The following is a 16,719-nucleotide window of genomic DNA, read 5'->3' as shown; positions in this document are numbered from 1 at the left end:
CTTTTATTACTTCAACAATGTTAATAAACCTCATTTGTCATATCTTCTTATATCCCATATTCTGATCACTTTTTTTTCTTTAGTTGGTTTTAGTGGGAAGATATTTAAGCACAAAGGTTATGTCAGTAGTTTAAAATCTGCAGGAACTTCATGCAAGGATATTTTTAAAGTTCTAAGCAGAAAAAAAAAAAAAAAAGAAGGTTTCAGAATCCAAATATAAAAGGGAGGTATATTTATTTTAGTTTGAACAGCAAACAAAGTGATCACACATCTTTCACCTACCTCAAATAGATCATGTTTACTTGACATGACTGTGGGTTTCATGAAATTAATCTCTGACCTGATTTTTTAAAACTACAGCAGTGTCAGCTTTCTATTAATAGGCTCTTATCCAGTAGAAAACGTACATTGCTTCCTGGTGTGTGCAAACCTAGGAAAGTGAAGGATACCCATTCCATAGAGGGGCAAGTGTCCTGGTTTAAGAACTAAGGGAGCCTTTTAAAGTTCATTTTATGATCATCTAAACAGTGTGGACAATATGTATTAGATATTGTGCTTAGGTGACTAAATATATATACAAATGCTACTGATTATAAAACAAGTCACAATTCATGTTTCAGAAATGCTCATATAATTGAATGGAAACAGATCAATCGTAGAGATATTAAGAAGGAATAAATATTACACAAACTATAATGTTCTTTCCTAAGATCTGCAATTATCCATTGGTGGAAATACAAAACAAAATGAAGTGTCTCTCTAACTTTGCTGATTCTTAGGGGAGAAATCTCACTAGAAAACTCTATTTTTGGAAGTAAAATCAGCATATGTTTTTACAGAAAGAATAAGCTACTCATTAATCCACTATTAATTGTTCCAATAATGAGCTCTGTGACCTTAAAAAATGACTGCTTTTTAGCTTCGGGTCGTATATAGAAAGGAGACCTATTCATTTTATTTAAAAAGTGATTTAGGTAAAAATATTTCATGGAAATAAATTTGCAATTCTTCTATGTCAATTTTATATGATCCTTCTCAAAATTTGACTCTTGGTACATAAAAGAGATTTACAGTAATCAGACACTGGTATATTAGGTTTCTACTACTGCCATAAAAAAATTACCACAAACTCGATGGCTTAAAATAACACAAATTATCTTACAGTTCTGTAACTCAGAAGTCCAACATATGTTTCCAGGGACTAAAATCAAGATGTCTTCAGGGCTACATTCCTTTATGGAAGCTCTAGGGGAGAATTGGTCTCCTTACTCTTCCCATCTTCTACAAGTTACCGCGTTCTTTGATTCATGGCCTCTTCCTCCATCTTTAAAGCAGTAATGCCTGGTCAAGTCCTGGCATCACATCTCCCTCTGACCACAGCCAGGAAGGTTCTCCACTTTTATGAATTTATTTGATTAGAGTCAGATAATCCAGGATAATCTAGCCCCAGGTCCTTTATATAATCACACCTGAAAATTCCTTTTTGGTATGGAAGATAAGGTATTCACAGGTTCTGGGGATTAGGGCATGGATATATTTGGGGGCCATTATTATGCATACCATGACTAATATTTTCTCTACTCTTTGTCAATAGATATTACATGAACATTCCTCCATGCAGTGTGGCTTAGGCTTGCTCAATAGGGCAACATATTATGTGGGGGGATCTTACATATTGAAAGTGAAAGTTTCTTCAATTCCCTGGCCTGCAACCAGGGCATCATTTAAGATATATATATATATATATATATATATATATATATATATATATATATATATATATATCCAGATTCTCAATTACCACCCATCTTGAGAATTGAGAATCTGCTGCAATAAGTCTATTGACCACAGGAATTTCTCCTTCATCTCCTCCTCCTCTTCCTCCTCCTCCTTCTCTTCCTTTTCTTTCTCTCTCCTTCTTGTTCTTTTCTCCTTCTCTTTCTCCTGCCCCTTCCCATTCTCCTCTTCCTCCTCCTCCTCTTTCTCCTTCCCTCTTCTTTCTTTTTCCTTTTCTTCATGAACATATCTCTAGTAACTAGAACCCTTCATTATAACAGTTAACATTCCTTATATATTTTTGAATGAATAAAGGGATACATATGTGTATAAATGAATGATAAAGTCTGAGAGATATAACAATTGTACAATCGTCTAACATCATGTTGCATCTGGTTAAAGCAAGTGTACTCTGAGTAAGTTACCATTATTTCATTGTTTCTATACCATTATAGGTTTAATTTGGTAGTCATATGCAAGATGAGTTAGAGGTCAGGGAATTACATACATGCTTACGTAGTATATCATTTATCTGTTGCTGCATCACAAAACTTAATGGCTTAAAACAATTGTGATTATTAATTTTGCTCAGAAACATGCAATTTGATTAGAGTTCAGCAGATATGGCTTATCTCTGTTCCACAAGTATTACCTAGAGTGTCTCACCTGGGGACGGGAGGATCAATTTTCAAGATGGCTCACTCAAATGGGAGGAGAGTTGGTGCTGGCTATTGACTGGAAGCTCAGCTGGGTTTATTGACCTACAGCTTTTTCCTTGTATTTTGGGCCTCTGCAGGATGCTTAAACTTTTTTACAGTATGGTTTAAAAGTAAATATCCCAAGAGGACAAGATAGACATGCCCGGCATTTTTAGGATCTACACTTGGAAGTCATATAGCATCATTTTTTATTGTGTTTTATTTGTTGAGGCTGTCACACAGGTCTACCTGGGTTCAAGAAGAAGGAAAATAGACAACACTTCCCAGTGGAAAAAGAGTCAAGGTCACATTAAAAGAACAACATGTGTGGTGGGAAATAGTGCTGCTGACACTTGTGAATAACACAATGTGCTACATAAAAGGATCCAAATATGAAATTATGGGAGTTTAAATTAAAGCAAGAACAGTGGGAATAAAGAGGAAAAGATACAATCAAGAAATGAGAACTCATTAAAAGGGATCAAATATATGGTGATGGAAGCAGAACTGACTCTGGGTGGTGAACACACAATGTGATATAGAGATGATGTATTACAGAATTGTACATCTGAAACCTATGTAACTTTACTAACCATTGTCACCCAATAAACTTAAATTATTTAAAAAAAAAAAAAAGAAAGAAAGAAAGAAAAGAAAATGCACCAAAATGCCAACAGTTTTATCGGAAAAAAAAAAAAAAAGAAAAACAAAAATGAAAAATCCAAAAGGTTAGAGATTGAACAAATGGGAAAAAGACAAAACTCTGTAGGGTCAGAGTAATAGCTGATTCAGAACATTTTAATAAGTTTCAGTATGCACAATTTGAGCTGTTGGCCTCCATACATCTTTACTCTCTTCCAGGTAAACAGCTCTAACTTTCTTCGATTCTTTTTTTTTCTCCATCTCTGTTCTTCAGATTTACTTTGCCCATAAAAAGAACCTTATATTGCACATGAACATAAATTTGTCATTAAAAAATCCTCAATTATCGTATATTAATTTTGAGGCATTATATTATATGTATGATTTGGATATTTACTCCTAATATAATTGAAAGTAGTGATATTATTAAAACTCTATATTTAATTAACTATAGTGGTAGTTCTCAAACTTTAGCGTATGTGAGAATCATCTAAAAGGATTATTAAAAAAACAGATTGCTAGGCCTCTCTCTTATAGTTTAATATTCAGAAAGTCTGAGGTGTATCTTAATTAGTAACCTAATTAAAAAAGTAAAACTTTCTAACAAGTTCCCAGATGATGCTGATGCTATGAAAGCTTACATGCATTCATACATTTTGACCCAAAATGAATTAAAATTAAAAATTGGAAAAAAAATTGCCTATTGTACTCACGACCTTCATAAATTTTTACAAATAGAGTTGTTTTCACTTTCACTTTTAGAGATAACAAAACATAAGGGGATAAAAATTCTCTCTTAACGCTTCTTTCCTCACCCACTGAGGTAGTTTGGCTTTCCACACTAATGAAAACTGTTTCCATTAAATTGGAAATAGGATCATTTTTGAGAATTTTAGCTGGAAAAATAAACATGAAGTAGATAAAGGTATCTTTCTTAAAAGGGCTCCTTTTAAAAAGAGGAGGTACTGATCTAAAAGCAGAAAGAGTGGAACTGGAAAGTTAAGTAAGTCTGGCCTGAAGATGAATAATAGCAATATTCTAATAAATGTCATTAAAGTCTAATTAAAGATTGTGTCCATTGAATAGGAATTACCAGGAATCCTAGATAAAGGGACCCCAACCCACAAGAATTTGGCCATACTCTCCAGATACAGAATCTGGTGAGGATGTGTATTTTAGTCATCAGATAGATGTTTTCTATATTAGTATAAACTCTGTGAAACAGGGACTGTTTTTTTTTTGTTGTTGTTGTTTTTTGTTGATACTGGCCAAGCTGCAAGCACAATGATTGGCAATGAGGAGGCATGATACTCAGTAAATATTTGTTGAATAACCTCTTTTTTATTCCGGGTTGTGCAGGTCTAAATGTTAGTTTCTGAGTGGCTGCCTACTGTCTCAGATAGAGGTCACTATATAACGGGGATTCCTTCTTTGTCTCTAAGAAGTCCTTACTATTCTATTTGTTTTCTCCCTGCTTCCCCAAATACCCATTTTATATATCTCAGGGGGCTAGATTGATTTCTTCTGAAAAATAGGCTGGGGCATTTCTAGTAGGTAACCAGGGAGGTCAGCTTTTCTCCATGTTTTTTAATTAGATTTGAAGGAAAATATATATACTATCCAATTTGATTCAACAAAGTGAGTTCTCCATGCTGAATGCACCTTTGTATCACAGAACATAGTGCCATGAAATAAATCTACATTGATGACAGAACAATAAAATATTAAACTAAAAGGAAGAGGAATGATCATAGCAGTGTGGTTCATAATAGATTCCCAATTTTAAAAAATTCCAATGAATAAATAAATTTTGACATTCATACAATGAAATACTGTTCAGTAAGAAAAATAACAAACTACGGCTATATGCAACGAAATAGATGAATCTTACAGTGTTGAATTAATGCAGCAAAACATAACATAATACATGCTTGTGGTTCTATTTATATAAACAACAAACTTAGCAGAACTATATTCCATTGTTTGTAGATGTGGAGGCCATAAAACTATAAAGAAAAGGAAGATGATTGTTATTTTTTTAAAAGTCAGAATATTGTTTCATGCTGGAGAAAAATTGGAGAAAGAGGAATCTTGATTGGGAAGCAAAACCAAAATGAGAGTCAGTTAGTAGGTGGGGAGATGAAAATATGCTTCAAAGGTGATGAAAATATTGGTCCCTGATCTGGGTATTGGTTATGTGGATGTCAACTCCATTACTGTTTAGTAAATGATATATAAATATATATATATATATATATATATATATATATATATATATATATATATATATATATAATTTATGCAGCTTTCAGTGCCAATACTTTATAAAAATAATTTTAAAGAAAAAATTTAAAACCTTTTAAAAGCTGTGGACTCATAATAGTTCTTGTAACACTGAACTGATAAGCTGGTTGGTTTCTTGAAAACCAAGTGGGACAGTACTATTCAAAAATTGCCACAATTATCTAGTTCATTTTTCACTTAGAATTCTTAGGCATTTTAGCTTCTAAATAGGTCAGTGTAACCTAACGAACTAATTTTAAGTGACTTCCTACATGATTAGAAAACACATTTGTTATTTTGGTAGTGATGCAAAGGATTAAAAAAAAATTGGAGATACTCTAAGCAGACATGTAGAGTTCAACATGTTGTGATATGGTGTGACTATCAAGTAAATGTAATCCACCCCCAAGTTTATTACTTAGATTCTGTAAAACTATATGAGGCAATTTTGCAGAGTCCTGCCTTTCAGTTTATTCATCAGAGCTACTTCCACCTGTGCCTCTCCTCAAATTATGCTGTCACTTCTCAACTCATTAGCTCAAGGACACAGAAAATAAGCCATCACCTTTCACTGATTTTTCTCAAGGGGAGAGATCCTGTCATTCTGTTTAGCTTGTGAACTCTTTGTCCTATACTTCCTATATTTCATCTTTTCTTCTTTCTACTGTAGATTTAAAAATACCAAATCAAGACAGCCAAATATAATTATATTTTAGCAAGGATTTCACTCTATCCCTCATAACTTTCTAATCATTGAACTAGATGGCTATACTTAGTATACTAACTCGTAGTTGGTAACTGACTGGAAGATATTGGTGGACCTTCCTACCAATCCAAATACCCTCTAGTAACCTAAAAAGAACCTTTTCTGTAAAATTAGAAGATAACTAAGCCAGGAGTTTCTCATAGTTCAGCATCTTGATCCTATATCTTTCATGACCATTAGCACTATGTGAACCTTTGTCTTAGGTTCTTATTGGTTGTTAACCAGGGTGTGGTTTAGAATCCCTATAGGAAAATACCTGGGTTTGTTTGTGGAGTCAAAATTATGGTAAGGGGTGCTACTGTGTGCTAATTATCCTGCAAAGTCTGGGAAAGACCTTTCAGACAAATTACCCTATCCAAATGCCGATAGAATATGTCTCCTCCATTTCTGATTCCCCAGCATAAAGCTTGAAGCCAAGATTTAGTGAAAATATAATAAATAATCATTTGTTAAATAAATTAACCTGGGACTTTTAGGATCTAAATTGATAAAATGTAATTCTTTGCTTTTCCTTTATGTCCCTGTTCTTTCAGTTAGAAACATCCTTCAAGTTTAAACTTAAGTTCTACTCCATTATAAGAGTCTCTGGGCAATGAAGTTCATCTATTTTTCCATTTTCTCAGATTTCTCTGATAATCATATCTCATAACACTTAATTTATTTGTTATATATTAATTCATTTTTAGTTGTTTCATATGAGTAAATGTTGTCTACTTTAGAGCTGAGTGATGAGAAACCAAAGAATCTATCTCACAATTTTTACACGTAATTTTATCTGTAGTTATTTTAGGAAACTTTGAACGTCTTAGGAAACAGCCTTTTGCATTACAGCTATTCATACAATGATTTCATTTCTCCTTGAGTGCTACATTTATAGATGTTTCACATTTCATTCTCGGACTTAACACAATTACTGGCAAAAGAACATACTCCAAATATATACAAGTAAGTATTTATTACGTGAATGAATATCTTTCAGGGTGTCAGCAGTTTTGCCCTTCTCCATCAACAGGTGAATGACAGAGTGATGGGACAAAGATAAGATACCATGATATAAAACACCTGGGTATTGAGAGCCTATGTTACTCAAAAACAGGGGCCCAGACTAGATGACGGTTATAATGATTCATTCTAGACAAGACCTACAAAACATTTCAAATGCAGAGACAGAGTAGTTAAAGCAGGTCTCCGGCAACTGTCAAAATTATTATTTCTGATACAACTCTTCCAGTCACTATGAACAAAGTCTCTAGAGGAGTCTGCTGACTTATTGCTTTAATCTAGTTATTTCTGCTCTCCTCGGTACTTCTTTGTTTAATCTTCTGAGCCTTAGAATAAGCACCATGTCTCTTCAGCCTTTCCTTGATAAAGGCCTTTCCCTAGCATCTAGAAAACCCTCTTGTCTTGCTCCAATGCTTATTGCATCGCGTTTATAGGATGTCTTTACAAGACCACTGGCCCATAGTAATACAGTAACAACAGTGACCATAGAATTCGTTTTTTTACTTAACAGTGGATTTCTCATTATTAACCTGAAGAAACTTATTTAGTGTGTACCTGTCTGACAGTTAGTATTAATATTATTTCATCATGTTTCATGAATTGGAAATGGTGCTCCATAAATACAAACTAAGGTTAAACTAGAGTATTTGGGTATAAAAGGCAGCAATGGAAATACAAATAGTGGGAGAACCCTCATGTAGGAGGAAACAAAACTAGAAATCATAATAAACAACTATTTCAAAATAAATCAAGAACATAAGACATTCAACCTTTGCAATATTGCAGCAATATGTTGTCTTAACAAAAATAAAGTATTTCAACCAGGGCTTTTACCCAATTTCTGAGCTACGTAACTCTGTACCTTGGCCATCCTAGGGCTTCATCCTATAGACCACTAATTCTTACCTACTACCTATCTCTTTTTCCTTTACCTCTACATTGATCAAACCTACTCTGGATCTCCTTAATCTTTGGCAAGCCATTTCACCTTCTCACCAATGGAAAGTGCACTGCAAATTATCAGAATCAAGAATAGGGCACTTTTTTTTTATCATTCCAAAGTTATTTTCAGCAAGTTTCAACGTGTTCACTAATCATAAGATTTATGAACGATAGCATGACTTTGTTCAACTAAATTAAATACCCATCATTTATAAATCCAACTGGAGTCATGTTTTTAAATCTGTCCACTCTTCATTTTCCTGATCTTTTTTTTTTTTTGCTTTATCTTGCTTGTTTTTCAATCTACTATATTAGAGTCAGGGACCTTGTATTAATCATCTTAATGCCCCCACTATCTGGCATCCAGCCTGGTACCTAATAGTGCTAAAATATTGACTACGACTGAGCCTCTAACATGACCTGCTGCTTTATAAATCTACTTGTAGGTCGGTTATTAATACCAGAGTCTAAAATGTTGTTACATTTCAAATGAATGTATTTTGTGTCTTTGCTTTTCTCTAAATGCAATATGCAATGCCTAATATTTCTGTGGAATTAAATTCACAAACTTGGTGTTTTACCATACTATGGTAACTTTAGATTTATAGTACACTCTTATTCCCCTAGGAAATTATACATAAGTTAAATAAGAATAAACAGAGACAAAAACAGTAGCTCCAGTACTGAATGTCAAAGAAGTGTTACTTGATATTTACCCACTTTGTTCTGACATTATGTCAAGTATCTAACACAGAAAATTCTTTTAATTGCGTGATGATTTTGTTTTAAAAGGCAAAAATAAATTTTTAGGGAAACCTTGCTAAAAATGTATTTTGAAAACATACATAAATGGAAACTGATTCTCTCACATCCACATGCTCACCAATGTGCGAGGACCTTCTTAAACTAACTTTTAAATATTAAGATCTCTTTCTTTCTTTTGTTTTTCTGAGCATTTCAGTAACATGTCAGGGAGAAGAGAATGATGCAGCAAATGCGTAGTGAGGATAAAACCAGTGTATGACGACGAGGTCTGGCCTCATGCTGTCTGAATAAAACCAAGTGTCCCCTGTAAAAAGCTGGCTGCTTAATATAAATTACCTTTCTTAAATTATCTTCTTCTGGGTTAAAAGATTGTACCTTTAACTTATTTAAGTGAAATCCATATGCCCCAGTCACAGATACCAAATTAGAAAATATCTAAACCACACATATTTAAATGTAATAGTTAAGTATATTATAACTGAAATGGACTCTGTAATTTATGAGGAAACAGGGTTTTTACATACCAAAGGATCTCTCACAATCATAAATTCTATGTGCCTTTGACAGCTTGCTTTGGCCCAGAGATATGGAGAAGTTTGATGTTTAGAGAGCATAACTTGTACAGAGAGGAGAACTTTATTCATTTTATATATATATATATATATATATATATATATATATATATATATATATATATACCAACAATATTCTCTTTAACATCCTTTAAAGATGAAAAAAACTATAATTTTGGACTAGGAAGTTAGTTCTATCTATCTCTGAAAAACCCTTACTTGGGGCAATACATGTTTATGTGACACTCAAATAGTCACTTCCTATCAGAAACCATGCATGGCACTCATATTGTCCAGGGGAGAACAAAAAACTTAACTTTGACAGATCTTCCTAGAACTCTAAGTTGAACAGAAACTAAAGTCCATAAACTTGGAATTATTGTATGATATTAATGCATAGTTACCAGATAAAGGTTGTCCTCTAATTTGCAATTTTTAAACTGTTACTTTAGATAATATGCATTTTTACGTATATTAAGTGTGTCCCCAAAGGGTTTCTTTTAATTTGAAGGAATAAAAGACAATATTGTTTTCAACTCCTTTACTGCAAAACCAAAAGCTTAACTGGAAAATCATAACCATCTATGCATTCTCTTTTCAAATTGATATATTCAACCCAAAGGTCAATGTAGACGATTTTAAAATTGCTTAGTTGCACCATTTTATGTTTCTCTCATATTAAATATTGTTAACTGATTAAAAATTAATGCAAACAGCATTAGAGATTTTAAGTCTCTAGGCATTCCTAAGCCCTTTGAATAGCTGAATAGCCTCCATTCATTTTACATTGTAAAAGGATCATGATTTTTAAATTACAGTCACAATGATGACCAAAAATAAGTAGGAAAAAAATGAGAAGCATTTAAGCTGTCAAATAAAACATTTCCCACAGGTACTGTGTGCTAAAGGTTTGTTGTGGGGGAATGGGGGAAGGGGAGCGTCACTATTACAGATAACAAAAGCTACAACAAAAAGCTTCTTAATGGAACCCAGATAGGACTGACACTACAAAGACACATTTTCTGTGCACTTTCATTGCAGATTTTGCATCATGGATACTTTGCAGAATTCAAAACAAACAAACAAACAAACAAAAAACTTAATTTGCCAATTAGCACAATCTTGTAAAAGTTAAAAACAAATATATCTGGCTATATTATTCACACTTAACAAAGATTCATCCACTACTTTATGACCCCTCCTATAAGGCCCCCTCATCCTCCCCAGACCACCTACGTAATGGTGAAGTAGTGGAGCTAATGTTTGAACCTGGTTTCTGACTTGAAACCTCACAGACTTTCCACTCTATCACACTGGTTTTAATTATTTTAACGCTGCCTTCTCTCAGCTCTGCATTACTTTTCTCTCCTATTTTCAATGAACTATAGAGCCCATTGGTTTTCAAAATCTGCTTTTCTTCTCTTTTTTTCTAAATTCAACTTGAGCAGTAAAGAGGATCAAGAAGCATTAAAGTCAGACTGATTCGGTTTATGTGATACCTGTCTTCCAGCCTTTCAAGGTTTCTGTGATTTTTAAGAGAGATATTCGTGTAAGACCTTAGCACTTAATACCCTGTAAATATACATGATGTTCCTAACCACTGCATTTTGGGGAATTATTTTTCCTTGCATGATATTGACTCCTTAGGTTTTGGACTTCTCAGGTTTTCACATGGATCATCTCAAAATGATCTGCTACTAATTAATGTCTTTAAAGTCACTAATGATTTTGAGAAATGATATGAAACTAACCTGCAGATTCCCACATTATAACGAATATATTTAAAAATCATTATTTCCTCATCTACAGTTACACTGTAATGTACATTTCTGGGCCCCTCTGTGTCTAATACCAACGGCAACAGAGTATTCAATATAGACAGTAACTTGCACTTAACAAATAAATTTGGTGGTCAGTGGATTCACTGACCTATATACCCAGGGTGCCAAAAAAATATGTACAAGTGGACACTTTGGTCAATGTTGCTCAAGAAGTAGTTCGCCATAATCAGAATTTTCTGGATGCTGATGGTAACCACTTTGAGCACCTCTTGTAATTGCAGAAGTCAAACATGACTTGTATTCATCGTTTGCTATTGGTATATGTTGAGTATTACAATTTTAATAATTTTTTCCTTTCTTAAAATGTGTATACTTTTTTTGGCACCCTCTATATTACAAAAAATAAATTATTAAAATAATTTACTAAAAACATCAGCTTTATTCTTTTTTCTAACTATTAAGGAGAGGCTTGAAAATTCACAAAAGCAGACTGAATACTGAATATTATAATGAAACCCCACATACTTATCACCAACCCCACTATAATTAACTCATGGCTGACCCTAAACTACCACATTCCATCTACATTTCCTCTCTAGGTATTATTTAGAAGCAAATTTCAAACATTGTATCATTTCACCCATTTGTATTTTAAAATGTGTTCCTAGAACTACAAATCATTTTCTATATGTGGTTTATTGCTTTTTCTGACTAGGAGAACATAACCCAGAAGTAATTAGAGTTTGACCCTGGAACTTCATTCTCTTCCGCCTCCTCCCACCCACAAATCATCTCCACTTAGTCCAGAGTATCTACTCTTGCTTTGGGCAAGATAAATATAGATGTGAAAGTCGGATCTCCTCCTTCTCTTAATTTCATACCTGTTGTTTTTGATGGTATAACTTGTGTACATAGTTGTTAAGTAGTCTGGCTGTGAATTCTTGATCTTTTTATTTATTTTTTCTGAAAACAATAGTGGGTACTCATATGCTATAGATTTCTCTCAAAGCAGTGCATTGTGTAAAATAAAAACTGACCATTTTTGCTTTAAATTTTGAAATTGAATCCTCTCATAGGTTTGTTGCAGAAGCAATGATGTGATTGAACTAATAGTAAGGAAAGAATTCCATGCAGAGTACAATGACCTTTCTCCTGAATTCTGCAGTTATATAATGTTAATAGTTTAGAAGTTGAGTTTGACATAACTTCTAACTTTTTAAAAAAATAAATTTCCTCAACTAAATGTTTTAGTAATGCTAACTTATTCACATATATAGGATTTCACCAACTGGAATCTATTACATAAATGTTTTATTTACTGATATTTGGAGGTCATCAGACCCAGAGAACACAATTATATAAATGTTAGTGTAAAGCATAGTTTAACTGTAGATTAGTTAACTGGCAATTTGAAAATATTACATATTTTATCAACTTTTTAAAAACATCCCATCATTTTAACAAAGCTATTAAGATTCAACTTCATTTATCAAATTATCAGAAAGGTATTTTTGCATAGTGATATATGCTTTCAAATAGATGCTGAAATTGGTAATTGAACATTCATATGAACCTCAGAAGGAGGAGCTAACTTTGGCACTAATTTAGGAATAATTGAGCCTCTGGAAAGAGGGTAGATGGCTATTTATAGTCTTAAACCTTAGTGCTATTTGAGTGAACCAGTCTGTGGCCAGCTCTAAACTACCCAATGTAACATGGGCCAAACCAGAACAGGGGCCTACTATAGGCTCCCATTAACCTCTGAATTGATACCAAGCTATTAGTTTCATACAGCAGGAGGAAGTATTCAACATGACTCTGGGATCTGAAATATGGGTGTAAATCCTAGCTACACCTTATACAGCTGTGTGAATTCAGGCAAATTCCTAACCTCTCTAAACCTCTGGTTCCTATTCTATAAATAGAAATAATTATCTATCTCATTTGGTTGTTCTGAGGATTAAATAATCATATAATAAGGTTAATACAGGCTTGACATTTAATGTCTTCTGAATCAATGTGAATTGTTATTATCATTGTCGCTATAATTATCTTTATTCATTTATTATGGCGAGAATCAAAAGATGTTGTTTCCCTAAAATGCTTTCGGGTTCAACTTTGTCCTAGTTTTAGCTAATCTATTGCTCTGTATCTAAAAAAAAATTCCATATCTTGAATTACTTCCTTTCTTTTGTCAGGTGAAGTAATCCAGCTTGGAACATGCCATGGAAATCTATGAGAAGAACTTGGTAAGCTTTAGGGACATGCCCTGCGTTGTGGTTTAATAAGCACCGGGATAAGCCAGAGGAGACATGATTTGTATCCTCAGACCTCCCTGAACTATTGATGACCATGGGAGAGTCATATAACCTGTGAGCCTCAGAAATTGAGGTGATGACAGTGGGCTAGAACTCTCTAAGGAGGTACATTAGCTCTAACTTCCTTAAGCACTCTAAGGTGTTTGCTTGTTTTGTGATTAATGGATGGGAAGAGTAACCAGTGGATGTCATAAGGCTACTAAAGCAGTACTTACATTTCAGTAACGTGTCCAAAATGGTGGGAAAAGAAATACAGCAGATGTGAGGAAAGGCTATTCCAGGAGGTACTAAGGTTGCATACAAAAATATACTTCTAATAAAAGACTGAAAGAAGTCTATTGTAGATGGGACATAAAAAGTTAGAATCATGAAAAAAAAAAAGAAAAAAAAATGTATAGTAGAGCAGCGTGTAAGAAACCTTAGATAACCATCAGGAATGAGTATGGTAGTACTAACCTTAAAAGTTAAGCTCATATGAGTTGGCACTCTAATTTTCATTTCAGAAATATGATTAATAAATCATCCCAGAAAAGGATAAAAGCACATAATTGAGATTCAGATGACATAGATCCTATGAACTGTTCAGGCCAAAGAGTAGGAAATGACCATCACCCAGGAACTAGGTGGTGTTTTTACATCTTTAATTTACTTCTAATTCAATGATTTTTTATGGGTGACTCCAGGAGGTGTTCCAAGAACACTTTCAACTGTCCCAGGGGGATAACACAGAAACAAAACTTCTATTTTATATTCAGGAATTCTCCTGTGAAATGTTTTATGAATTAAGTGCAAAAGTCTGCAGAGCATAATCTACAGACACGCCAATAATGGTTTGGCCAAGTGACCTCTGGAATCAGCTGGCAGTCCATGTCCTGTGCAGAGTTAGGGAAATATATTCACAGGTATCGTAATCACTTGTACAGGGTAAGCAAGACAGTGCTCTTTAAGATAAACGGAAGGCTATGTGACTCAGAAGATCTAAGAAATAGGAAAAATGCTATTTATAATTAGTTAGCAAATTCTCAACTATAATTGGTGAAGAATAAACCTGATACCCTCTTACAGAAAAGAAAAAAATGCAAACTAGATTTAAGGGAGCTAGCTCCTAATCTTGGTGGTACTGGGGTCTTGAGCAAGTCACCGAATATCTGAGCTACAGTTTCTACTTCTGCAAAATGGAGATAATAATGCCAACTTAACTGGGTTGTGTGAGGTTTCAATAAGTAAACACACATAAAGTCCTGAGCAAAACACCTGATATACATAGAAATTTCTCAGTAATTGTTTTTGTTAATTTGGTTGTCTGACTAAATTTCTCAATGCAAGGTAGAAGGAAAACATTTATCCTTATAAAACTAGAAAAATCTCCAACTCTGAAATCACTGTGTATCTATATTGTTGTCTGCCCAAAGAGCCAAAAGCACATGTTCTATTTTTCAGTTGTCTGATTAAAAACAAACCAGCATCCAACTTGGAAGCTGTCAAGAGCACCACCTGTCTGATTTTCTTACAGCTGTCAAAAGCAAATTTTAGATCCACCTCCCAAATTTTACCGCGGCTAGAACTGGATTATGTCTGTATTCGATATGCTTTAGCTGTTTTAAAGGGATATATTTTACATATAGTGCATAAAACAATTGCTAGCATGGTCACATAATGTAAATTATATGCTTTTGCTTAGAGCATGTACCTTTTCAGAATAAGCATTGAAAAAGAAAATTTTAGTTCACGATAAAGATAGAATTAATCATTTAGGGGGAAAAGAGATGTGCCTACGTAAAAAGAAATCAGAATTTGGCCACTTATAAATTTCTGTACTTTAAAAATCATATTGACCTATAGTGATTTTGTGCAATTTCAAACCTTGTCTCTGAATATCCACCGATGGTAAAATACATACAAATTTTGAGGGAGCGCTTATGTCTCTAATTGTATAAAAATCATTTAAGATCTTCATTTTGAAATATCATGAGGCAAAAATGCTCAAAATTATTTTTCTAAGTTTAAACATTAAATGCAACATTTTAACTTCATCATGGTCTCCTCATTGCAAGCCGTGTATTTTTGCTAGGTAAGATATCGGCCATGTTACATGACCATAGCTATTTATAGAGGTGTGGGTGACACTAGTAACCAGCGGGGCCTTTGGCACAGCAAAGAAGTTTCCACATGCAAAATTTCAGAGAAACCTCTTCTCACTCCCCCAACACACAGATCTGTCAGCCTCTCAGCTCCCAAATCCCCTTCTCTGATCCCGTACACAATCATTGATCAAGAAAATTACCCTAAAAGGAACATTTTAAGTCGACACATTGACTGTCAATGTGCCTGTCAATTTCCACCTTTTTTTATTTTTTTTATTTTTTCTAGTTGATACTATTGGAAAATGGTAGCAATACCTTCAGCAGTGATCTCAGTCATGGTGGTTGGAGAAAGGAAAAGGCAGACAAAAAGTTCCAGTCAAGCAGCACTTTGCAGAATACTTTAGGATTCGAGAACTCTGATGGGGGGTTCTAGATGAAAACGTGAGGGCTCTTCGTTTTCCTGGTTGTTTCTGCTGCTCCTTTGTTGTCTTGTTGAACTTTGTCTCTTCTCTGCAGAGTTCTCCCCCTGGAAACAACCTGAGCCCTTTCCAAGCAGCACTTGTGGCTCAGGCAAAAGTATCAGCTTCGAATAAAAATAGCCTCATCTCCCTAGGACTCTTCAGCACTTTTTTTTCCCCTTGGCACTCTAGGGGAACACACACACACACACACACACACACACACACACACACACACACACACAGCCCTCCAGCCCCAAAGACAGATAGGCAAAAAAAGGCAAAAGAACTAAAAAGTACTGTCTAAGCCCCCGCAGTTTTCCTAAGATAATTACAGATCTTGGGGTCTATGTCAGAAAACATGAAATAAAGAGTTGAAAGTAATCTTATCCATGATAACTCAGATTTATTCTTAGTGCTCTTACTGCTCAGAACATTCCTCTTACCCTTATTTGGTGTGGGGAGGGTCCTGCAATGTCTATCAGAGGCAAAAGGTGGAGGTAGTCTCAAATTATTTTCTCCAAATTGATTCCCTACGAGTCTAAATCTGCTTAGCAAGTGTAATTAGTTATATAGGGCTACAATTAAAGTTGCATCTATTAAATCCTGAAGCTTCCATGTAGAGGATTAAG

The 16,719-nt window shown here is 34.2% G+C and overlaps 1 protein-coding gene across 13 annotated transcripts in view; it reads right to left on the bottom strand.

Annotated features, from left to right (window-relative positions):
* TRDN (triadin) overlaps window positions 1-16,224 on the bottom strand; it is a 340,918-nt gene extending 324,694 nt beyond the window's left edge. For 9 of the 13 annotated variants that reach the window (XM_074333512.2, XM_088795479.1, XM_088795482.1 and 6 more), the window contains exon 1: window positions 15,945-16,223. In XM_074333512.2, coding sequence (XP_074189613.2) covers window positions 15,945-15,966 — 22 coding nt within the window. In that variant the 5' untranslated portion in view covers window positions 15,967-16,223. Of the gene's footprint in view, window positions 1-15,944 lie in introns of all 13 variants that reach the window. The other 4 variants (XR_016020187.1, XM_088795484.1, XM_088795483.1 and 1 more) reach the window with 3 other exon arrangements.
* Between the last annotated feature and the right edge of the window lie 495 nt (window positions 16,225-16,719).

Source organism: Rhinolophus sinicus, chromosome 2 (genome assembly GCF_057876585.1).
Source record: "Rhinolophus sinicus isolate RSI-liver-muscle chromosome 2, RSI-T2T, whole genome shotgun sequence".
In the NCBI taxonomy this organism is placed as follows: domain Eukaryota; kingdom Metazoa; phylum Chordata; class Mammalia; order Chiroptera; family Rhinolophidae; genus Rhinolophus; species Rhinolophus sinicus.
This window is presented reverse-complemented; position numbering and strand designations above follow the sequence as displayed.